General features: G+C 34.9%; 2 protein-coding genes across 3 annotated transcripts; both read right to left on the bottom strand.

Moving 5' to 3' along the window:
• Nucleotides 267-12,225, bottom strand: LOC109209561. Of its 2 annotated transcripts, XM_019372890.1 has the most exons (7): nucleotides 11,867-12,225; nucleotides 11,374-11,667; nucleotides 3,220-3,940; nucleotides 1,909-2,436; nucleotides 1,698-1,757; nucleotides 1,161-1,577; nucleotides 267-990 (listed from the first exon to the last, which is right to left on the bottom strand). In XM_019372890.1, the coding sequence occupies exons 3-7, from the start codon at nucleotides 3,898-3,900 to the stop codon at nucleotides 571-573; spliced, it is 2,106 nt and encodes a 701-aa protein (XP_019228435.1). In that variant the 5' UTR covers nucleotides 3,901-3,940; nucleotides 11,374-11,667; nucleotides 11,867-12,225; the 3' UTR covers nucleotides 267-570. The 2 variants fall into 2 exon arrangements, with proteins under 2 accessions (XP_019228435.1, XP_019228494.1); XM_019372949.1 differs by lacking the exons at nucleotides 11,374-11,667; nucleotides 11,867-12,225 and having other exon boundaries at nucleotides 3,220-4,017.
• LOC109233481 (uncharacterized mitochondrial protein AtMg00810-like) lies at nucleotides 15,111-16,404 on the bottom strand. Its single transcript, XM_019399370.1, has 3 exons — nucleotides 16,224-16,404; nucleotides 15,413-15,898; nucleotides 15,111-15,271 (listed from the first exon to the last, which is right to left on the bottom strand). Exons 1-3 carry the CDS (start codon nucleotides 16,402-16,404, stop codon nucleotides 15,111-15,113), a joined length of 828 nt encoding a protein of 275 aa, XP_019254915.1.

Here is a 17,925-nt window from a genome sequence, read left to right on the forward strand (position 1 = left end):
CAGTGATCTGATGCTGTGTGGGTGATGGGAGAGGAGCTTCCAAAATCTTATCACTAGTTTTCAAGTAAGACTTCACAACTCACAAGTGACATTTTATTTACATTATAAACAACTATTTCCATGATACATTTACTTGACAAGGTGTTGTGACTCGCTAGACTATATACAAGATGATACGATTTGACAACTTTTAGAAACATTTCCTGTACTTCCTCTTATGATTTCTGTCATTACTATATCCATTCTCCATTTCCGAAGATCGTTACTAACACCATGCAGTTCAATATTGCAGTGTGAAGAATAGTAGTCATACCAGTCTCCTTTGCTTATTGCTTTCCTGATAAATCAGCACTTTGTTGCTATATGGTACATCAACAGTCTTCATATAATAGGCTGAACCATTTTCTCCCTCGTATGGTTCTGTCAAAATCTTATGTTGTAGGATAACTTAAGAGGTTCTAGTTGGCAGGAAGATTTCTCAAATGAGGTTTCTCTTCTAACAGTTTGTAATTTGGCACGTCTGAGGCAAGAGAAGACTCAAGGGAGGGGGTATGAATTCTCGCTAAGAAATCAAACGCTTGACATTATTTCCTTTCTTAATATTCCTCTAGTTTCCATGTTGCGCTCATGGCTCCATGCATGTGGAGATTGTGAAGCCAATAATGGCCAAATAATGTTCCTCTGTTTTCTTACTCTCCGGACAAGGAGCTTCTTCCGTTGTCTTATAATGCTGTTCACAGCCTTCAGATAATTGCTCGAGTCATGGTCCCTGAGAATTGTACCACCAGAACCATATGCTGTAGGGTCACTTAGAATTTCTAATGGGTGTGGAGAATTCAGAAAGGCTCTGAAAGCTCTCCTAGTAAATGCACAATGGTTGTTGTCTAGGGTATAAAGGCCACTGCCCGGAGGAAGAAAAGGGTGAGGAGCGGATGATTTCTCATCAGGCTGGATGATGAATATTTTTCCCATTGGAGAGTATAACATTTTCTGCAAAAATAAGCACATGTACCAGGGTGGGTTAGATTGTTACACAAAGCTGGAAGTAACATCTGAGTTGTAAAAATGTAAATGTAACTTTTTTTCTCGGTCACTGGATGGGATTTAAAGTAACTCCAAAATTCTAAATGTAGAAACTATGAAAGAGAGAGCGTGCTCACATTCTTATTCAGACAGGGATGGGATCTGAATGTACTATTCAAACGTTTGAGGACTTGGGCCACATGGTTTGGGTAGACGCATGAAAATGCCCTCGGAACAATGTCTCTATGCATCATCACACATTGCACATGATTCTCATCCAAACCCAAATCATTGAGCACTTTTTGACCACCACAGAACACAAATGGTGATCCAAAAGTGACAACTGGTAGAAGAGAGGATGGTTTAACGACCTTTCGGGTTAGCAGCATTAAGTTGACCAAAAGTGAGAGGCTTCCTCCAAGAGAGTGGCCGGTAAATTGAAACCTTGCCTTGTTGCCAAACCTCTGCAGATGCTCCATTATCTCCGGCATGAATTGGTCATATATTCCTTTTGCAGCTTCATAAATTCCTCGATGAACCAACACATCCATTTCCTGTGAAAATGAAATTATTTGTAGTTGATTCAGTTCATCTTCTCCATAATTATAAATACAAGATTTTCCTATCAAAGAATAAATAGATACAAGATATAAAGAGTCACTACTGATGCCTACCTCAAAGTTGCTGGGTTCAAAGAAGAGATTTGCCTGCCATGATGCCAATGAGTCTGATCCCTGCAGTTCACACATGGATAGCTTGTCAATCTGGATGAAAGTGAATAATACCCACATTTTTCTCGTAAAAAGTATGTTTTCAGTATCCCACTCTATTGGATATCCAATTGTTTATTTGAACTGTTCTATTTCTACACTAGAATTTGTTTACCTGAATAACAAAACAACGAGTATATGTGGTTAAGTCATCACAAATGAACCATTCGCAAGGTGAGGACTGAAGTGATTGAAGGTCCCTTGCTGCCTCCAGTTTTTGTTCCTCATCAGCAGCAACCATTGTTGTCATTGTTGATGCAGCTACATATGCAGCCATCTCTGACTTGTATACCCTTGGGGAAGAGTTATCTTTTTCATCTGTTAAACCCTCTTTCTTGCCTTTCAAGGCCACATCATCAACTGCCAATTTGGATTCACTGCCAAGTGATAATAGGTCCTTAGCACGGGATTGGACATAAGATGCTGCCGAAACTGCTATATCATAAGCAACAGATGGCCGAGGTAGATGCTTATGCTCCGTTTCCTCTGTTTTATCTGTATTAGGCACTGCACTGTCTGATGATGGCACTGGAATACGAGTTGAATCCTTGTCGAACTTGGCTTTGATAGCCATAGCTTCTGCTTTTTTCACCAAGGAAGATGTTACGAAGTCCAGGCCATAGCATCTTTCTAAATCCTCGGGCTGCATATTGGAGGAGTGATTTTCACTTCTTAGACTTGATGAGAACAATTTGAAATAAATACTAGTACTCTAGTAGTAATTAATCAATGATGCCGCAAGCGGGAGAATTTCTTCAAAGGTGGGGTAGATTAAGAATGACCTAAAGGCGTGAATTGCTCTAGGCGCCTCTTGATTAAATGACTATTTAACTGAAGTACAGCTATGGTAAACTTGTTTAACATCAACTAGGAAAAGATGTTTGGGACCGCACTGGGAGGCCGTCGTTGAGCACTGCATATGGCTGTCCAGGTAAATCTACCTACCTTGTTCTGGTTTCAGTGTTATTATGTGGTCTAAGGCTTCCTGTGCAAAGAAATCCCCTAGCCTTGGAAATGAAAGGCAAGTGCCAAATACTGATAAACCATTTACTTCAGATAATGACCTCTAAAAATAACGAGCAAAGCTGAAAGGGGGAAAATCTGGGATCTTTTCTTTGGTAGTTTTCACTATGATGGATCATGGATGTAATGTTCAACAGTTTTCTGTCAATTGTCATGCATGTTATGTCCTTTTTTGCACAGTAAGGAAGGAAGAAAAAAACACACAAAAGAAAAGGCCAACATACACAATGATGAATACTAGTAATAAATAGCTTATCTATATCCATTTTCTGTTTGTTTCCTTTTCATATATAGCGGAGTGGGAGGATAGTGAAGGTAAAGATTGAATCCAGATAATAATGGGCAAATTAGTAATAAAGAAATAATAACCAGCTTTATGCATGTCCAGGACAAGTGAACAAACCTTAATCTCGGGAATAACATAAGCCATGTTGCATAAGAAAGCCAGCTGAGAGAAAAGCTTGGAATCTGACCAGGAGACTCGCCTTAACAACCTGGAGAAGGATTCTCTATCAATGTTCATCTCCCCAGCTGCATCATTGTCATCTTCATAGTCTACTTCACAACCTTCATCCTCGCAATCTCCACCACTATTTTCCATGTCGAGCATCTCTGCAGTGTCATTATTCTTCTGTTTCTCTATCCAATTTCTCCGAAGTTCCACGAGCCTTCGAATCCAATTGGACCTTCTTGTCTCGTCCTCAACCTCCATCCCGTTGTTGTCATGATCATGATCATGGTCAGGATCAGTCTCAAAGATAACGTCATCTATGTTAATATCCTTATTGGTGTCAATATCAAACAAGAACGACCGAAGAGAATCAGGGAGGAATGAACTTGACAACTGAAGTTTAAAGGGACCTCCTGTAGAATGACTACTCTTCAGTTTTGGCTGTGTTGCTGAACTCTGGATACGATTTGCACGACAGCACAGGTGGTTGTCGGAATAGGATCTTCTCATTTGAGTTTTTTCATGAGTGCCTTTGCTCGAAAATGAACTCCGAAAGTTGTCTTGCTCTTTCCACGTATCTTTAGAGCTTTTGGTCACAGGAGAGCTTATTATGGATACACAACTGCATGCCATGATTGCCAATACTTGATCACTGCTTGTGGCGACCTAGAACCTGCACATTAGAGGAGAGAATAAGAAGGATTCTTGGAGGCTTGTTGAATTTAAACAGTAAAGGAGAGGGGTCTTATAAAGAAGCTATTCATGACAAAGTATGGCTTTGTGTACAACGAGGATGATTCCATTTAACGACCGTAAAGCACAAATTTGGAGGACTTTGAACATGACTACTTTATCATAATTAATGTAGCTTGCCTAATCTATCAAAAAGGATATGGGCATAACAGTAATTTGGGCCTGTAGACAGATCTAATTTTAGAGTTCAACACCGTAATCGATGTTTACTTTGGATTCTACAATCGTTTATATTCCTAAACCAAAATTTGACTTTAGATTCCCAAGGACAAATGAATGTCTAAGTTTACTATTAGCATAGTTTATATGGCGAAGTCCAATCTGGGGCTGCCTAATATCAGGACCTTAGGATACCATGATCAGGCCGAACCCCCACATGGCTAGAGAACAAATTTGTGAAAAGAAGGTTTAGATTTTAGCCATCCATGTCGCTGTTGCGTAATCAATGCATGTGGCATCCACATTTTCCTTTTGAAGTTTACACGAAATATTAACTAAGTCCGTACCTTGGTAAGCAACAAAGATTTGTCTTGAGCTATGATGAATTTTTCGATGTAGAATTCTCAATTTTAGCGGTCTCAACTAAGACAGTCACTATATATGCGTCCGTCACACGTATATTCCAAGAGGAAGATGAAAAGAGAATCAGTTTTAAACTGCAGCACTGGAAACAGATTTGAACTTCATTTTTTCATGAAAGCAACGATAAGTCGATAACCTGGAATTTTATCTATTAGGTGCTGGATCAGTCTAAGGAGAAAAAAGGGGCGTGGAGGGTGATGGATGTTGGATCAAAAAATATATACCCTGTTTCTTTTAATCTTCTTATCTTTATGAACTTGCTCCATACTACTCCAATCTCAAATATTAATTGTTTTGACAAATTAAATTTGTTTCAAAATATTTAATGTTGTAAAAACTAAGAAGTCATTTATTAATCTTTTTCTAATATACTCTTACTATTTCAATTAGTGGAGTATTAATTAATTAAATAAAATATTTAAAGAAATATAAATCACAATTTAGAAAAATGCTCTTATAATTAAGTCCATATATAATATCTTTAACGTATACAAACGCCTATAAATAACATGATTCGAATTAAGAGTACTAAAGAGTTACAACAACCTACAAAATCCCAGGCACGTGACTTAATGCAACAGCCCATGAAACCATTTAATGAGAGGATGACACAAAGTAGTGATTTGATGAGAAACTAGAAATTGAAGTTTGGGTATGGGAAGATGGGTCACTCCTAATTTCAACTCCTACATTGACCATATCGTTCATCCTATCCTTCTGCATCCTTGGATTTATCGTCTCTGGTTAAGTCCTGCGATTTGTAGTCCCATAAGTTTCCAAGCTACCACCTAATATATATGTTCACATTACAACGGAAATTCTAGGGTGAAATTTAAAAATAGCCAAATTTACAACTGGTCGTTCAAAAATAGCCCAGTTTCAAAAGTAAACGAAATTTAGCCACTTTTCATGTAAAGATATATCTGAGCGAAAACACTGTTCAAAACCCCGAAAAATACGCCAGTATATTATGCTGGAGTTGCAGCATAAGTATACTTGACCTCCAGCATATTATACTGGAGTTCCAGCATATGTACACTAGAACTCCAGCATAATATGATGGAGTTCCAGCATAAGTACACTAGAACTCCAGCATAATATACTGGAGTTCCAGCAAGTATATTGGTCTAGCATAATATACTGGAGTTTGGAGCACCGGTGCTCCAGTCTCCAGTATATTATACTGGAGCCAGCAAAGTATATCGGTGCAGCATAATATGCTGGAGTTCATACACAGGTGCACCGAACTCCAGTATATTATGCTGGACCGGTCTCTGTTGCAGCAAAATAATGGTTATTTTTCATTGACTTAGTAAACGCTGGCTATTTTTGAATGACCAGTCCGAAAACTGGCTATACCGTGCTATTTTGACAAATTTCGATGCAAAATAGTAATATTACGAATATAATATTCCTTTTGACCATCATAAATGAACACTGCAAAGTACTAGTCCCAACTTAAAAGGAGGCTCCTTAATAAAGTACACCTACTTTTGGAAAGTTCTTGGTTCATTGCTGTAAAGGAGTCGGTTCTTTTGCTACTCCTCGCAAACGCATTCTTCTAATTAAATTTATCTTAGTCAGCAATTCCCGGGTTTCTTTGTCTTTCGTCATTTTTATCGTTCAATTGATAAAACTTGTGGCTCTATTAATTCCTTTGTTTTTTCCTATTTCGTCTCATCCCCTTTACACTGAAACAAAATTTCCGGGTCACACTTGGTTTAGTAATTACTACACTATTTTAGAGGAACAAATAATAGTCAAGCAACTTCAAGAGAGAACATAAAAGTGTATAAAGTCCATTAAAATGTATTATTAATTCTATATTAGTTCGAGTCAGTTTTTGAATTTCAGTATTTATTAGAACCAAAGTATTTTCCCGTCTTTACCCAATGTTAAACTTATTTAGTAGGGGTGTTCAAACCGAACCGGAAAACCGCATCAAACCGAAAAACCAAACCAAACCGATTAAAAAACCCGACTAGGTTTGGTTTGACTTGGTTTGGTATTGAGTAAAAAAACCCGAACCAAACCGATATATAAATATATAAATTTTATTTATATTTTTAAGACTTTGTAGTGATTTTTCTTTAGAAAATGTAGAAATATTTGGGATCCTCTCATGTATTAACCTTGAAAGCGTAAATTAACGAAAAATTATTGTTAGACGACTAAGAAAATAACTATCATGTGTTACTAAAAAATTTCTCCCATTAGAATATTTTAATAGATCATATGTTTGTCAATTTTTTTCATATTTACTAAACATATATTCACTTATCAAAGCTTTATCTATAATTTTAATAACGTAAGATTGAAATAATATTCATGTAACAAAAAAATCCGAAAACCCGAAAAGCCCGACAAAACTGAACCAATCCAAACCGATATAATTGGTTTGGTTTGGTTTTGATAGAAACCGAACCAATCCGGTCCATGTACACCCCTACTTATTAGAATAATATATACCTTTCTAACTAAAACTAATTACTAGCCTATCCATCCCTAGTTTTGTTTGACCATCTCATAATCTTTCCTGCCCATTTTAAAGATCCACAATCATGTAAATACCATCATGAACCTCCATCGACATTGCCAAGAGTACGACACCGTGATAATCTTTTTTTCAATTGATTATTAGTCATTATCACATAAAAATAATGGATGTAATGTCAAATCTGAAAAAAATAAAATTGAAACTCCATATGAATGAGTTCAAAATGCCAGATCTAATTTTTCATGGTATTTTACTGTTGAAATTCGTTAGTTATTATTCTTGGATGTGTAGAATATGCCTTTGAAGCTAATTTTCAGAGACTTACTGTAAAAAAAATTAAATCCACCATTGAAGGATCTTGAAGCTTGAAACTCATAACTTGATCTGTTTGAGTTTTTAATTGTTTTGATCCGATCCTACATGGGGTTTGTTTGAAAAGTTGATTGGAGGTTGTAGATAAAGTTTAAGTCAATTTGGTGGAGATTTTGCAATAGATTTTAGAAATTTGGGTTGAAATATAATTGAACTAGCGAAGAAGACGAATTTGTATTGTATACCCAAATAGTACACAAATATACCATTTTGGTATACAGTTTATTCTCACATATACCATTACGGTATACAATATAATATAATAGTATATTGTTATAATTTGGTCCTTTTTAAACTTTTCCATTGGGTCCTTTTTACTTTTAAAAAAAAATTTCAACGGATTTCTCATGTTTTTCAAAAAATTTCTTAAGCCAAAACATTTAGTTTGAATATAGATTGGAGGTTGTGGCTGAAGTTTGAGTCAGTTTGATAAAATTTTTTAGAAATATTTGAAATTTAGGTCAAAAATGAGTTGAGCTAACGAAGAAGACGAATTTGTACTGTATACCAAAATGGTGTAAAATTATACTATTTTGGTATACAATTCATTCCAACAGCATAATGTAATAGCATACTGTTTTAATTTGGTTCTTTTTATTTTTCTTGAAAATTTTCGTTGGGTCATCTTTTAACTTTTCAACGGAGTTCTCGTATTTTTAAATTTTTTTTCCTTAAACCAAACTATTTAGTTTTAACATTGATGAGAGGTTGTGGTTAAAGTTAGAGTCAAATTGGTGAAAATCCTGGAGTTGATTTTTAAAATTTAGGATGAAATTGAGTTGAACTAGAGAAGAAGACTAATTTTTTACTATATACCAAAATAACATACTATATACCATTTGAATTGGCGAAAAAGAATTTGTACAATATACTAAAATGCTATACTATATACTATTTTGATATACAGTTCATTCCAACTGTATACTATATAATGTAACAGTATACTGTTATAATTTGGTTGTTTTATAATTTTTTGAATTTTTTATTGAGTTCTTTTTCAAGAGAGTTCTTATATTTTTTTTAAATTTTTTTTCTTAAACCAAAATATCTAGTTTGGAATATTTGATTGGAGGTTGTGGCTAATGTTTAAGTCAATTTGATGAAATTTCTGGAGTAGATTTTTAAAATTTAGCTTGAAAATTGAGTTGAACTATCGAAAAAGACTAATTTGAACTATATACCAAAACATTATACTATAGATCATTTGGTATATAATATTTATTTCAAAGTGTATAATTTATTGCGCTGGATTAACGGAGAAGAATTTGTACTGTATACCAAAATAATATACTATATATCATTTTGGCATACAGTTTATTCTAACGATATACTATTATAGTATACTATGTAACAGTACTATTACAATTTGGTCCTTTTAGAATTTTTTGAAATTTTTATTGAGTTCTTTATCAACTTTTCCATCGAGTTCTCATATTTTTTTTTAAACTTTTTTCTTCAACCAAAATATTTAGTTTGAAGTATTTGATCGGAGGTTGTGGCTAAAGTTTGAGTCAATTTGGTAAAAATTCTATAGCAGTTTTTTTTAAATTTTGGTTGAAATTGAGTTGATCTAGCGAAGAAGATCAATTTGTACTATATATAAAAATAAAAAAACTATATACCATTTTGGTATATAATATTTATTTCAATAGTGTATAATTTATTGCAACACCATACTATTACAACATATGGTATACTGTAACAATGTAGTTAATTTGATATTTTTTAAATTTTCAAAAAAAAAAAGGGTCCTTTTTCAATTTTCTAGCAGGGTTCTCGATATCATACACCATGTCAGTATATGATATATAACATATGGGTGTCATAGTATACTGCGATAATATACTTCAACTGCTACTAAAATTATTTTTGATATACTATATGCTAAAGTAATTTATTTTCTAATAATTGATAAATAAAAAATACAAATAAATAAAAATAACAAAAATAAAGGAGCCAAAAATATATGCAAAATTAGATTATGTAAAAAAGATAATAAAAATTGATTTGAAATAATAATAAATGAAATTAAAAAAAAATGAAAGCAAGAAAGAGAAGAGAAAACAGTTATAATGTATAAGTTGTTCTATTAATTTTTGAACAAAAAATGTATATTATACCAGTTATATTAAAAAGTGAACAAATATTTACTATATAAGTTATCTTTTCTTATTGTATAAAAAAAAGAATTATAATAGAAAAAGAGCAATAAAATAAAATAAATGAAATTAGATAATGAAGACAAAAGAAAATAAAAGAATAAAAAGGAGTTAAATGAAATTCGAAATGGAACAAGAAATAAAGAAAATAAACAAAAGGAACGAAAAAAAAAATAAAAAAAAATAAAGGAGTCAAAATTGAGTGTGAAATTAAATTACGTAATCATAATAATATGATCTGGACAAAAAATAAATGAACAAAAAAGGAGAAAAAAGAAAAAAATATATGAAAAAAAGGAGGAAAAAGTAAAGGAGAAAAGGAAGAAAAGGAGGGAAAAAAAGAAGAAAAGAAGCAGAGAACAAAAAAGAAAAGGAGAAAAAGAGGAAATTACTCACAAAAGCTATCACGGGTAGGAAATGTAATTAGTTTGATGGGTAGAAAAGTAAATAGGTAGTGAAAGGTAAATAATTTTGTTTTTGTAGTAACTGTGTCATTCACCCTATTTATTGTGCTATAGTCAAACCCATATCATTCTAATAATAAATAATTAATCAATTAACGATAAAGACATTTGCCATAAATCAGCCTTCACCTATGCTTTGCTTTGTCCACTTGGTTCTGTTTTAAGTACTACTTTTGTTTGCAAGATATTTCTGTTACTTTTGTGACAACTCTCTTTATTATGGCAGTTAAGCACCTTGCAATTCTGATTGCTGCTCAACTACTTAAAGAAATAACGCTTAGTAATGGTTCAAAAGTAGGTTCTAACTCCAGCTCTATAATTAGACTTCCTTTTGCTTTTTTGTTATAAATTTTATAAAAGGGAAATCAACGTATTTTTCAAATAAATCAACTAAAGTAGAGTTTAAATCTAGAAAATTTGTTTCTCAAAAGGTACTTAATTATATTTAATTTCACTCCGGAAGTTGATTAAATTGCCCCCCCAAGCAGAACAGGGCACATAAATAAACATAGCGAGAGTACTCATTTGCAAGATTAAATAAGTGGATTAAGCTTCGGTATTTAATTTGAGATGAGTTTATCTCAGGTTTAAATTTGATTTGAGAAATAAAGGATAATTAATCTCGGAATTAAATTTGAAATGAGTTTATCCCACATTTGCTTGGGATAAAATCGTAATATAACTAGTATTGGAATTGTAGTGTTATTTTTATCTATATGAGAGCGTGAGATAGAGAGGGTGAGATAACAATCTCTGTATAACTAATTCCGGAATAATTAATCCCGGGATCACTTGTTTCGCTACTAAACGAACTATACGATGTATGGCGTTATTGAAGTGAACAATCAGTGGCGGAGCCACATTCAAAAAGAGGTGTCAAATGGCACCCCTTCGCTAGAAAATTATAATGTATTGTTAGATAAAATTTTTTGTTTTATTTATATTTAATATACATTGACTCCCTTTGATTTTTTATGTATTTAATTTTTTATATTTTGACACCCTTAGTGAAAACCTGTCTCCGCCATTGTGAACAATGTACCAGCGAACTATAACAGCATTTAAGAACAATACACCATCCACATTTACTCCAAACATTGACCACAAAGAACAAACTAAAGAAAGAACAGGTTTTTGTCTTTTCTGAACAATTCAATGTATCAGTCAATATTGAAAAATATGAGAATTACTATATCAGTCAATGTTGAGAAATCATATTTTCACTCGATAGTAAAAAATAATAATTGAAGTTACTATGAAGCAAAAGAGAAATAAATACCTGGAAATTGTCAATATGATTAACGATTCCACACGACTTCTAGAGTTTTTTCCAGGTCATGAAATCAGATATCGAAGTCCCGATCAGAAAGCCACCGGAAAAGAGAAACCAAATGCCGTCTAATTCCGAAACTATTTTATACATAAATCCAATCGCCACGTTGAACAGAGAGCAGCAAAAACAGAGGAAACCTCTGATCACTCCGATCAATCGTCTCTGCCGACTGCCGGAAAACGTTCGAGAAATGGAGTCACTTTCGTCGGAGCAAAAGCCTAACTCCAAATGTGAACGCGTCTGTGAAAGGGGAAAAGATTTAGTGCATTTCCGGCTCAAATTAATAATGGGTGAGAAGCTCATGCATCCAGCATTTACTCCAAAAATCTACCACAACAAACGAAACTTAACATACTAATGAATGTTGTATTTTTTTTCCGAAACAAATGAAAAAAGAGAAGGTAGAATTAAAAGCAACAAAATAAATGATCTAACATACTATGCGATAGCCGGTACCACCCTTGGTCTTGGAGCTACTTCAAGGCCGATTAAATCAGACTCCAAAACTTCAATTTCCAAATTTCTTTTTATGTATAAACAAATGTCAATGCGTACCACTGCAATGAATCCTATTAGAAATCTAAAATTAAATGTACTTGAACCAAAAGTTGTTCAAGTGCTGAGAAAGGTGAAATTATTTGGTAAATTTTCATATGGTGAGAATGTCGTGAACTTGCTGAGAGAACACATGAACACCAAGATCTTCACTCTCTCTTTGCTAAGAACATATAATTAAAAGTTCGAGAGAGTGAGATCTGGGGTAGTGTTGTGGTGTCTGTAAGGGTATTATATAAGGGGCTTTGGCAAATGGCAGGGTGGAATCACAAAAACCAGCCTCACAGAATCTTGTCACGTGGTATTTGAGTCCATCTTTCCTTTGAGAATCTTCACCTCCATTTGACATTTTTAACCTTGGCATTAAGGCCATTTAATTTCCTCATATATTTGTCATTTTTATTTTCGACATTCAAATGAAGCCATTTTTAGTTAATTTTTAAAATGTATTCTTTTGTTATTTTTGTTTGAGAAAACTTTTGTTGGGCACATGCCCATGTTGTCCGGCCAAAGGCCCAATGACCTAATCCTATTCTCTTTTGGTTTCCAATCCTATTTGGAATTGGATTCGGTTTATTCCTATTTTGAGTGGGTTTTGGAATTAAGAGAAAGCACCACTCATGATCTATAAATAGGACAACCTTGGAGAATTATTCTATGCTCATTGATACAAGTCTTTGAAAGACTTAAGCACATAAGAGTGGGTTTTGAGAGAGCTTTCATCAAGAGAGAAGAGACAAAAAAGTATTTGTTTTGCGGCAGATTTTTATTCCGACCAGCCAACTTCAAATCACGTTTTTCGATTCGTTAACTGTTGGATCGGGCTAAAATTTTGACTGAGTGTTCGTAACATCTTGGTCTTAGATTTGAACGGTGGAGATCGGATTTGGAAGCTCGTAGCATCTGATTTCGAGCCTCGAACAGCAGCTTCGTTTTGTGAATTATACTCTTTCTTCAATTGATTAGTTGTTGCTCTTGTTGGTCCGTGTTTGGCCCTTGTTGTGTAGCCAATTTGGAGAACTTTTGTAACCCTCTTATTGTTATAGTGGAGATTTTTGGATGTTTGTGATCCCGTGGTTTTTACATTCGATTTGAAGGGTTTTCCACGTTAAAATTTGGTGTTCTTTATCTTCTTTATTTTCGAGTTTGCCTCTTCCTCGACATAACAACTTTTACATAGTACTTGTAATACATGGATGCAATTTCTGAATCCGTAAAGTCAAATTCTAAAAAGAGTGCATCAGTTGAATTAGTAGCCGATAAGCAAAAAATTGTCAATCGTATCGGAAGGTTAATGTCGATATAATCATATGTTGTCACTAACAAAGATTGGAGACCAAGAAATAAATCAGTAATATTTGTATAACTTCAAATTTTCACTTGTTATTTACAAATTTTTTCACAAAACTAAACCATTTTACAGAAAGCTTTATATCGTTTCTTGCTCATTGAGCTCGTGAGATTGAACCTTTAACCATGCAAAAGCTCCTTTTGATGACAAAGAGAATGAATGTTTTCAGCACTCGCACTTGCTCGTGACATCAAACCTTACCATGCAAAAGCATCTTTACAATGACAAAGACACATATCAATATGTACGGGATCAACATAGTCTCATATGATCTTTTCCTTTTCAAATTAAGTACTGTATGTACTTTGATTTATACAGAAATTAAGACAAGAGTTTAAATATTTTCACAAATTCCTCTTTTAAGTCGCTCCGAATGAAAGGATAAAAGAAATATGCATTGTCCACCGTGAGTGTCCTAATTATGATCAGCGCCCGGGATATTTCTATATTGATCAACCTGCATATTGAAGATGCTATGAGGAATATTATTTTTAGTTCAACGTATTTATTGTATATTCAAATTAAATCACGTTTAGAAGTGGGAAAATAAAAATAAAAATAGGAAATAGAAAAGGGGTATTTTAGTCAGGAAACAACAAATTAAACTCTGACAGCGGAGAAATATTTATATATTGAGAAAATGACATACTAATTCCAGTTCAGACAATAAAGTTTAGTTAAAGTGAGTGCCAAATGTGCGGTTGCATGCAGCGGAACACCGGTGTCTCTCGCCACCCGGCTACAGAAGTACAGTTGCCCTTTTTCCACAGTTTCACACACATTTTCCCCAGCAGCGAGCCAAATGCCCAGAAAACAAACAAAAAGAAGCAAAACCACTTACTTTGTCTCTCTCAGAAACCATGCAATGACTCTCCGATGAAAACGTGTCACCCCCCATTGGATCTTTGTAAAAACGAAACTCCTAGTTCAATGAATCCTCTCTGCATTTCAGTGATTGAACATCATGTTCACTTATCGCTGAAATGTTTCAGCTATCACTTCCAAGACATATTGTTTATTTCTTGGTAGTAGCGTACATAAACAATATGTACGCTAAAACATTTCACATGAAATGGATCCACATAGAGAATTGTGGTGCTCAAGCACTCATTGCCCATGATATCGAATATATAATTTTATAGACAATTTCACGCGTGATTTCGAGTTTGATTCTTATGTAGTGCACTTTGACTTTCTTTTTCGTCTCTCTTTTACATGGCTTTCCCTTTTGTTCTTAGCTTTGTCGTTTTTCCTTTTTTCAATTCATGTAGTTCATCGTGGCACAAAAAGAAAATATCTTTAATTTACCACCACCAAATTTGAACGCCTGTATTGTGATTTGGAATCCTCACAATAATTAATGTATATTCAAGAAAACATGGATATTCATATTTTTTGTCATTCAATCTATGTTTTATCCGTATTAAATATGAGTGGTTCAGAAATTTTATCCGTGTTGTCTAAAACGTATTCAATCCGTCCATATCAATCCGACTCCACCCGCCATTTACTAGCATGAATTAATGAAGAAATCTACAATCTACAATCAAAGAGAGAAGTTGAAATCTGAGAATTTTGAGGAAATTGAACAAGAGCTCAGCTCTGTACATACGTATGTCCAATTAAGCTAAGAAGAGAGGAAGCTACAGTATTTGTACAGTATTTAACTAACACTAACTGACTTGACAGCTGTACTCCACTAATTCTAATACTAACTGCTAATACTAACTAACACTATGGTTAAGTTAACTTAACTAAGGTTAGCTACTAATATTCTTTACACCCCCCTCAAGCTAGGACTAGGAAAAATGTTGAGTAGACCTAGCTTGGACAGTAGATAAGAGTGCTGAATGCGACCAAGTCCCTTTGTGAGTATGTCAGCTTCATGCTCAGCAGTAGGGCAGTAGAGAGGAGACACAAGACCATGTTGAATCTTTTCTCGAATAAAATGGCAATCAATGTCAATGTGCTTCGTACATTCATGAAATACAGGATTAGCAGCAATGGCAAGGGCTGATTTGCTGTTACTGTAGATAGGCACAGGTGAATTATGATCCACTCTCAGCTCCTTGAGTAAACCAATGATCCAAATAATCTCTGCAACTGTGGATGCTAGGCTGCGATATTCAGCTTCTGCTGAGCTTCGAGAAATGGTGGACTGCTTCTTGGATTTCCAAGAAATCAAGGAAGAACCAAGCTTTACAAAGTAACCTGTGACTGACTTTCGTGTATTGGGACATGCAGCCCAGTCTGCATCACAAAATGCTGAAAGTGATTCAGAGCACTTAGCAGCCATGAAGATTCCTAGACCAGGACTATTTTTGATATATTTAACCACCTTGAGTGCAGCTTCCATATGAGAGACCTTAGGATTATGCATGAATTGGCTCAAGCTCTGAACAACAAAGGATATATCTGGTCTTGTAACAGTCAAATAAAGAAGCTTCCCCAAAAGCCTTTGATATGGCCCTGGATCAGTAAATAATGTGTCATCAGAGGTTCCTGCATGAGTGTCAAATTCAGCAGTAGTTAGCCTTACATTTGGCTCCATAGGACAAGAAACAGGTTTGTAGTTTGCTAGCCCCATCTCAGCTATGAGCTCCAAAGCATACTTCCGTTGATGCATCAGTATATCATAAAAGAAAATACTTAAGCTCTCCCAGGTCTTTGATCATAAAAGAGGCTTTCAAATCATCCTTAGTTTGTTGAATCATGATGAGATTATTTCCAGTAATAAGTAGGTCATCAACATAGACAAGAACTACCACCATGTCATTCCCTGATCTCTTGATGAACAAAGAATAATCCAAATGGCTCTGTTGAAAGCCAGACTCCACTAAGGCTGATGTGAGTTTGAGATTCCACTGTCTTGACGCCTGCTTAAGTCCATAGAGGGACTTAAGCAATTTGCAGACCTTGAATTCTGTCTTTTGTCCATTAAACCCTTGAGGTACCTCCATATATACCTCCTCTGATAGGTCTCCTTGCAAAAAAGCATTGCATACATCCATTTGATGGATGAACCATTGCCTTGAAGCTGCAATAGACAATACACTCCTGACAGTAACCATTTTTACCACAGGTGAAAAGGTTTCTTGGTAATCTAAACCTTCTCTTTAGACTTATACCCTTTGGCCACCAATCTAAGCTTTTGAACCGTTTTCAATTTTCTCCTTGATGACCTTTANATTTCGATCTTATACACCCACTTGCTATCCTATTGCCTTCTGTACCTTGTAGGCTAAAGGTATACTAGTTTCCCAAGTTTTATTGTCTTCCAAAGCTTTGATTTCTACCTGCATTGCTTCTACCCATCTTTTGTCCTTCACTGCCTCTGAATATGAGGTAGGTTCCAGTTCCACTAAAAAATTTGCCAGATAGCTTTGATATCTTGAAGAGATCCCCTCATATCCAATCACCTCTGAAATAGGATACTGGCAGCAACTTGTAGACTTTTTCTTGTCATCTCTGACATAATCCTTAAGCCATATGGGAGGCTTAGACACCCTTATGGATTTTCTAGGTTCCCCATCATCAGGCAAACTAATAGGATCACCAGTACCACTCATACTGTTGTACTCAACAGGATATGAAGTATCCTGCTTAACTGGATCAACTGTGGTTGGAGTATAAGAGTGTGGCATAATGGTTCTCTCAATATGTGTATCAACAGTAGGGCCAACTGCTCTCAGTTCTTCATGGTTAATTAGCTTGATTTTCATGGTATCAGAGCTTTGATCGAGTGATTCTAGGGAATTTCTTCGCGGAATTGAAGAGAATTAGAGAGAATTTACTCAAGCTCGAAAAGCTTTAACCCTAATTTTGTGATCTATCAATAATGGCACCTGCAGAGAATTCAACTGATAATGTGAACAATGGAAACAATACGAGCATCGGAACGATAACTAGCTCGATTGTGTTAGATCATAATCATCCTCTCTACTTGCATGCATCTGATGGTCCGGGATCGATGTTAGTGGGACTCATTTTAACAGGTATGGAGAATTACTCTCTTTGGAGTCGCGCAATGAAAGTAGCGTTGTTAGGGAAAAATAAATTGTGTTTAGTTGATGGATCAACATCGAAAGAGGATTTTGGTCCAAATTTAGGAAGTCAATGGGATCGTTGTAATGCGATTGTGACTTCATGGCTCATGAGCAATGTGAGCAGAGATCTGGTAACAGGAGTGCTGTTTTCTTCGAATGCACAGAAGGTGTGGGCTGCTTTCAAAGAACGTTTTGACAAAGTAAATGCGTCGAGATTGTATTACTTGTATAAGGAAATATTCACCCTAACACAGGGGATTTCGTCAGTATCAGTTTATTTTACCAAGCTAAAAGATCTTTGGGCAGAATATGATTCCATACTGCCACCACCTATAACAGCCACTGAGTATATTGAACAATTGGAGTATCAGCGATTATTGCAATTTCTGATGGGGTTAAATGACAGTTTTGAGCAAGCAAGGAGTCAGATTCTGTTAATGGCAAGCTTGCCATCTATAGATAAGGCTTATGCTATGGTAGTTCAGGAAGAAAACAGGAAATCCTTTACTGGTAGTACATATGGGCATAATGATCCTACTGCACTGT

The sequence above is a fragment of the Nicotiana attenuata genome, chromosome 1, assembly GCF_001879085.1.
Source record: "Nicotiana attenuata strain UT chromosome 1, NIATTr2, whole genome shotgun sequence".
Taxonomy (NCBI): Eukaryota; Viridiplantae; Streptophyta; class Magnoliopsida; order Solanales; family Solanaceae; genus Nicotiana; species Nicotiana attenuata.

What these genes read in the sequence shown, in the direction of transcription:
- LOC109233481 (XM_019399370.1), bottom strand. Translation starts at nt 16,404, where the DNA reads ATGGTTACTGTCAGGAGTGTATTGTCTATTGCAGCTTCAAGGCAATGG. An exon ending in CAAATTGCTTAAGTCCCTCT is followed by an intron (nt 15,899 to 16,223) that starts ATGGACTTAAGC and finishes CAAACTACAAAC; the next exon opens with CTGTTTCTTGTCCTATGGAG. An exon ending in AGAGATTATTTGGATCATTG is followed by an intron (nt 15,272 to 15,412) that starts GTTTACTCAAGG and finishes ATTTTATTCGAG; the next exon opens with AAAAGATTCAACATGGTCTT.
- LOC109209561 (XM_019372890.1), bottom strand. Translation starts at nt 3,900, where the DNA reads ATGGCATGCAGTTGTGTATCCATAATAAGCTCTCCTGTGACCAAAAGC. An exon ending in ATGTTATTCCCGAGATTAAG is followed by an intron (nt 2,437 to 3,219) that starts GTTTGTTCACTT and finishes TCCAATATGCAG; the next exon opens with CCCGAGGATTTAGAAAGATG. An exon ending in TTGAACCCAGCAACTTTGAG is followed by an intron (nt 1,578 to 1,697) that starts GTAGGCATCAGT and finishes TCATTTTCACAG; the next exon opens with GAAATGGATGTGTTGGTTCA.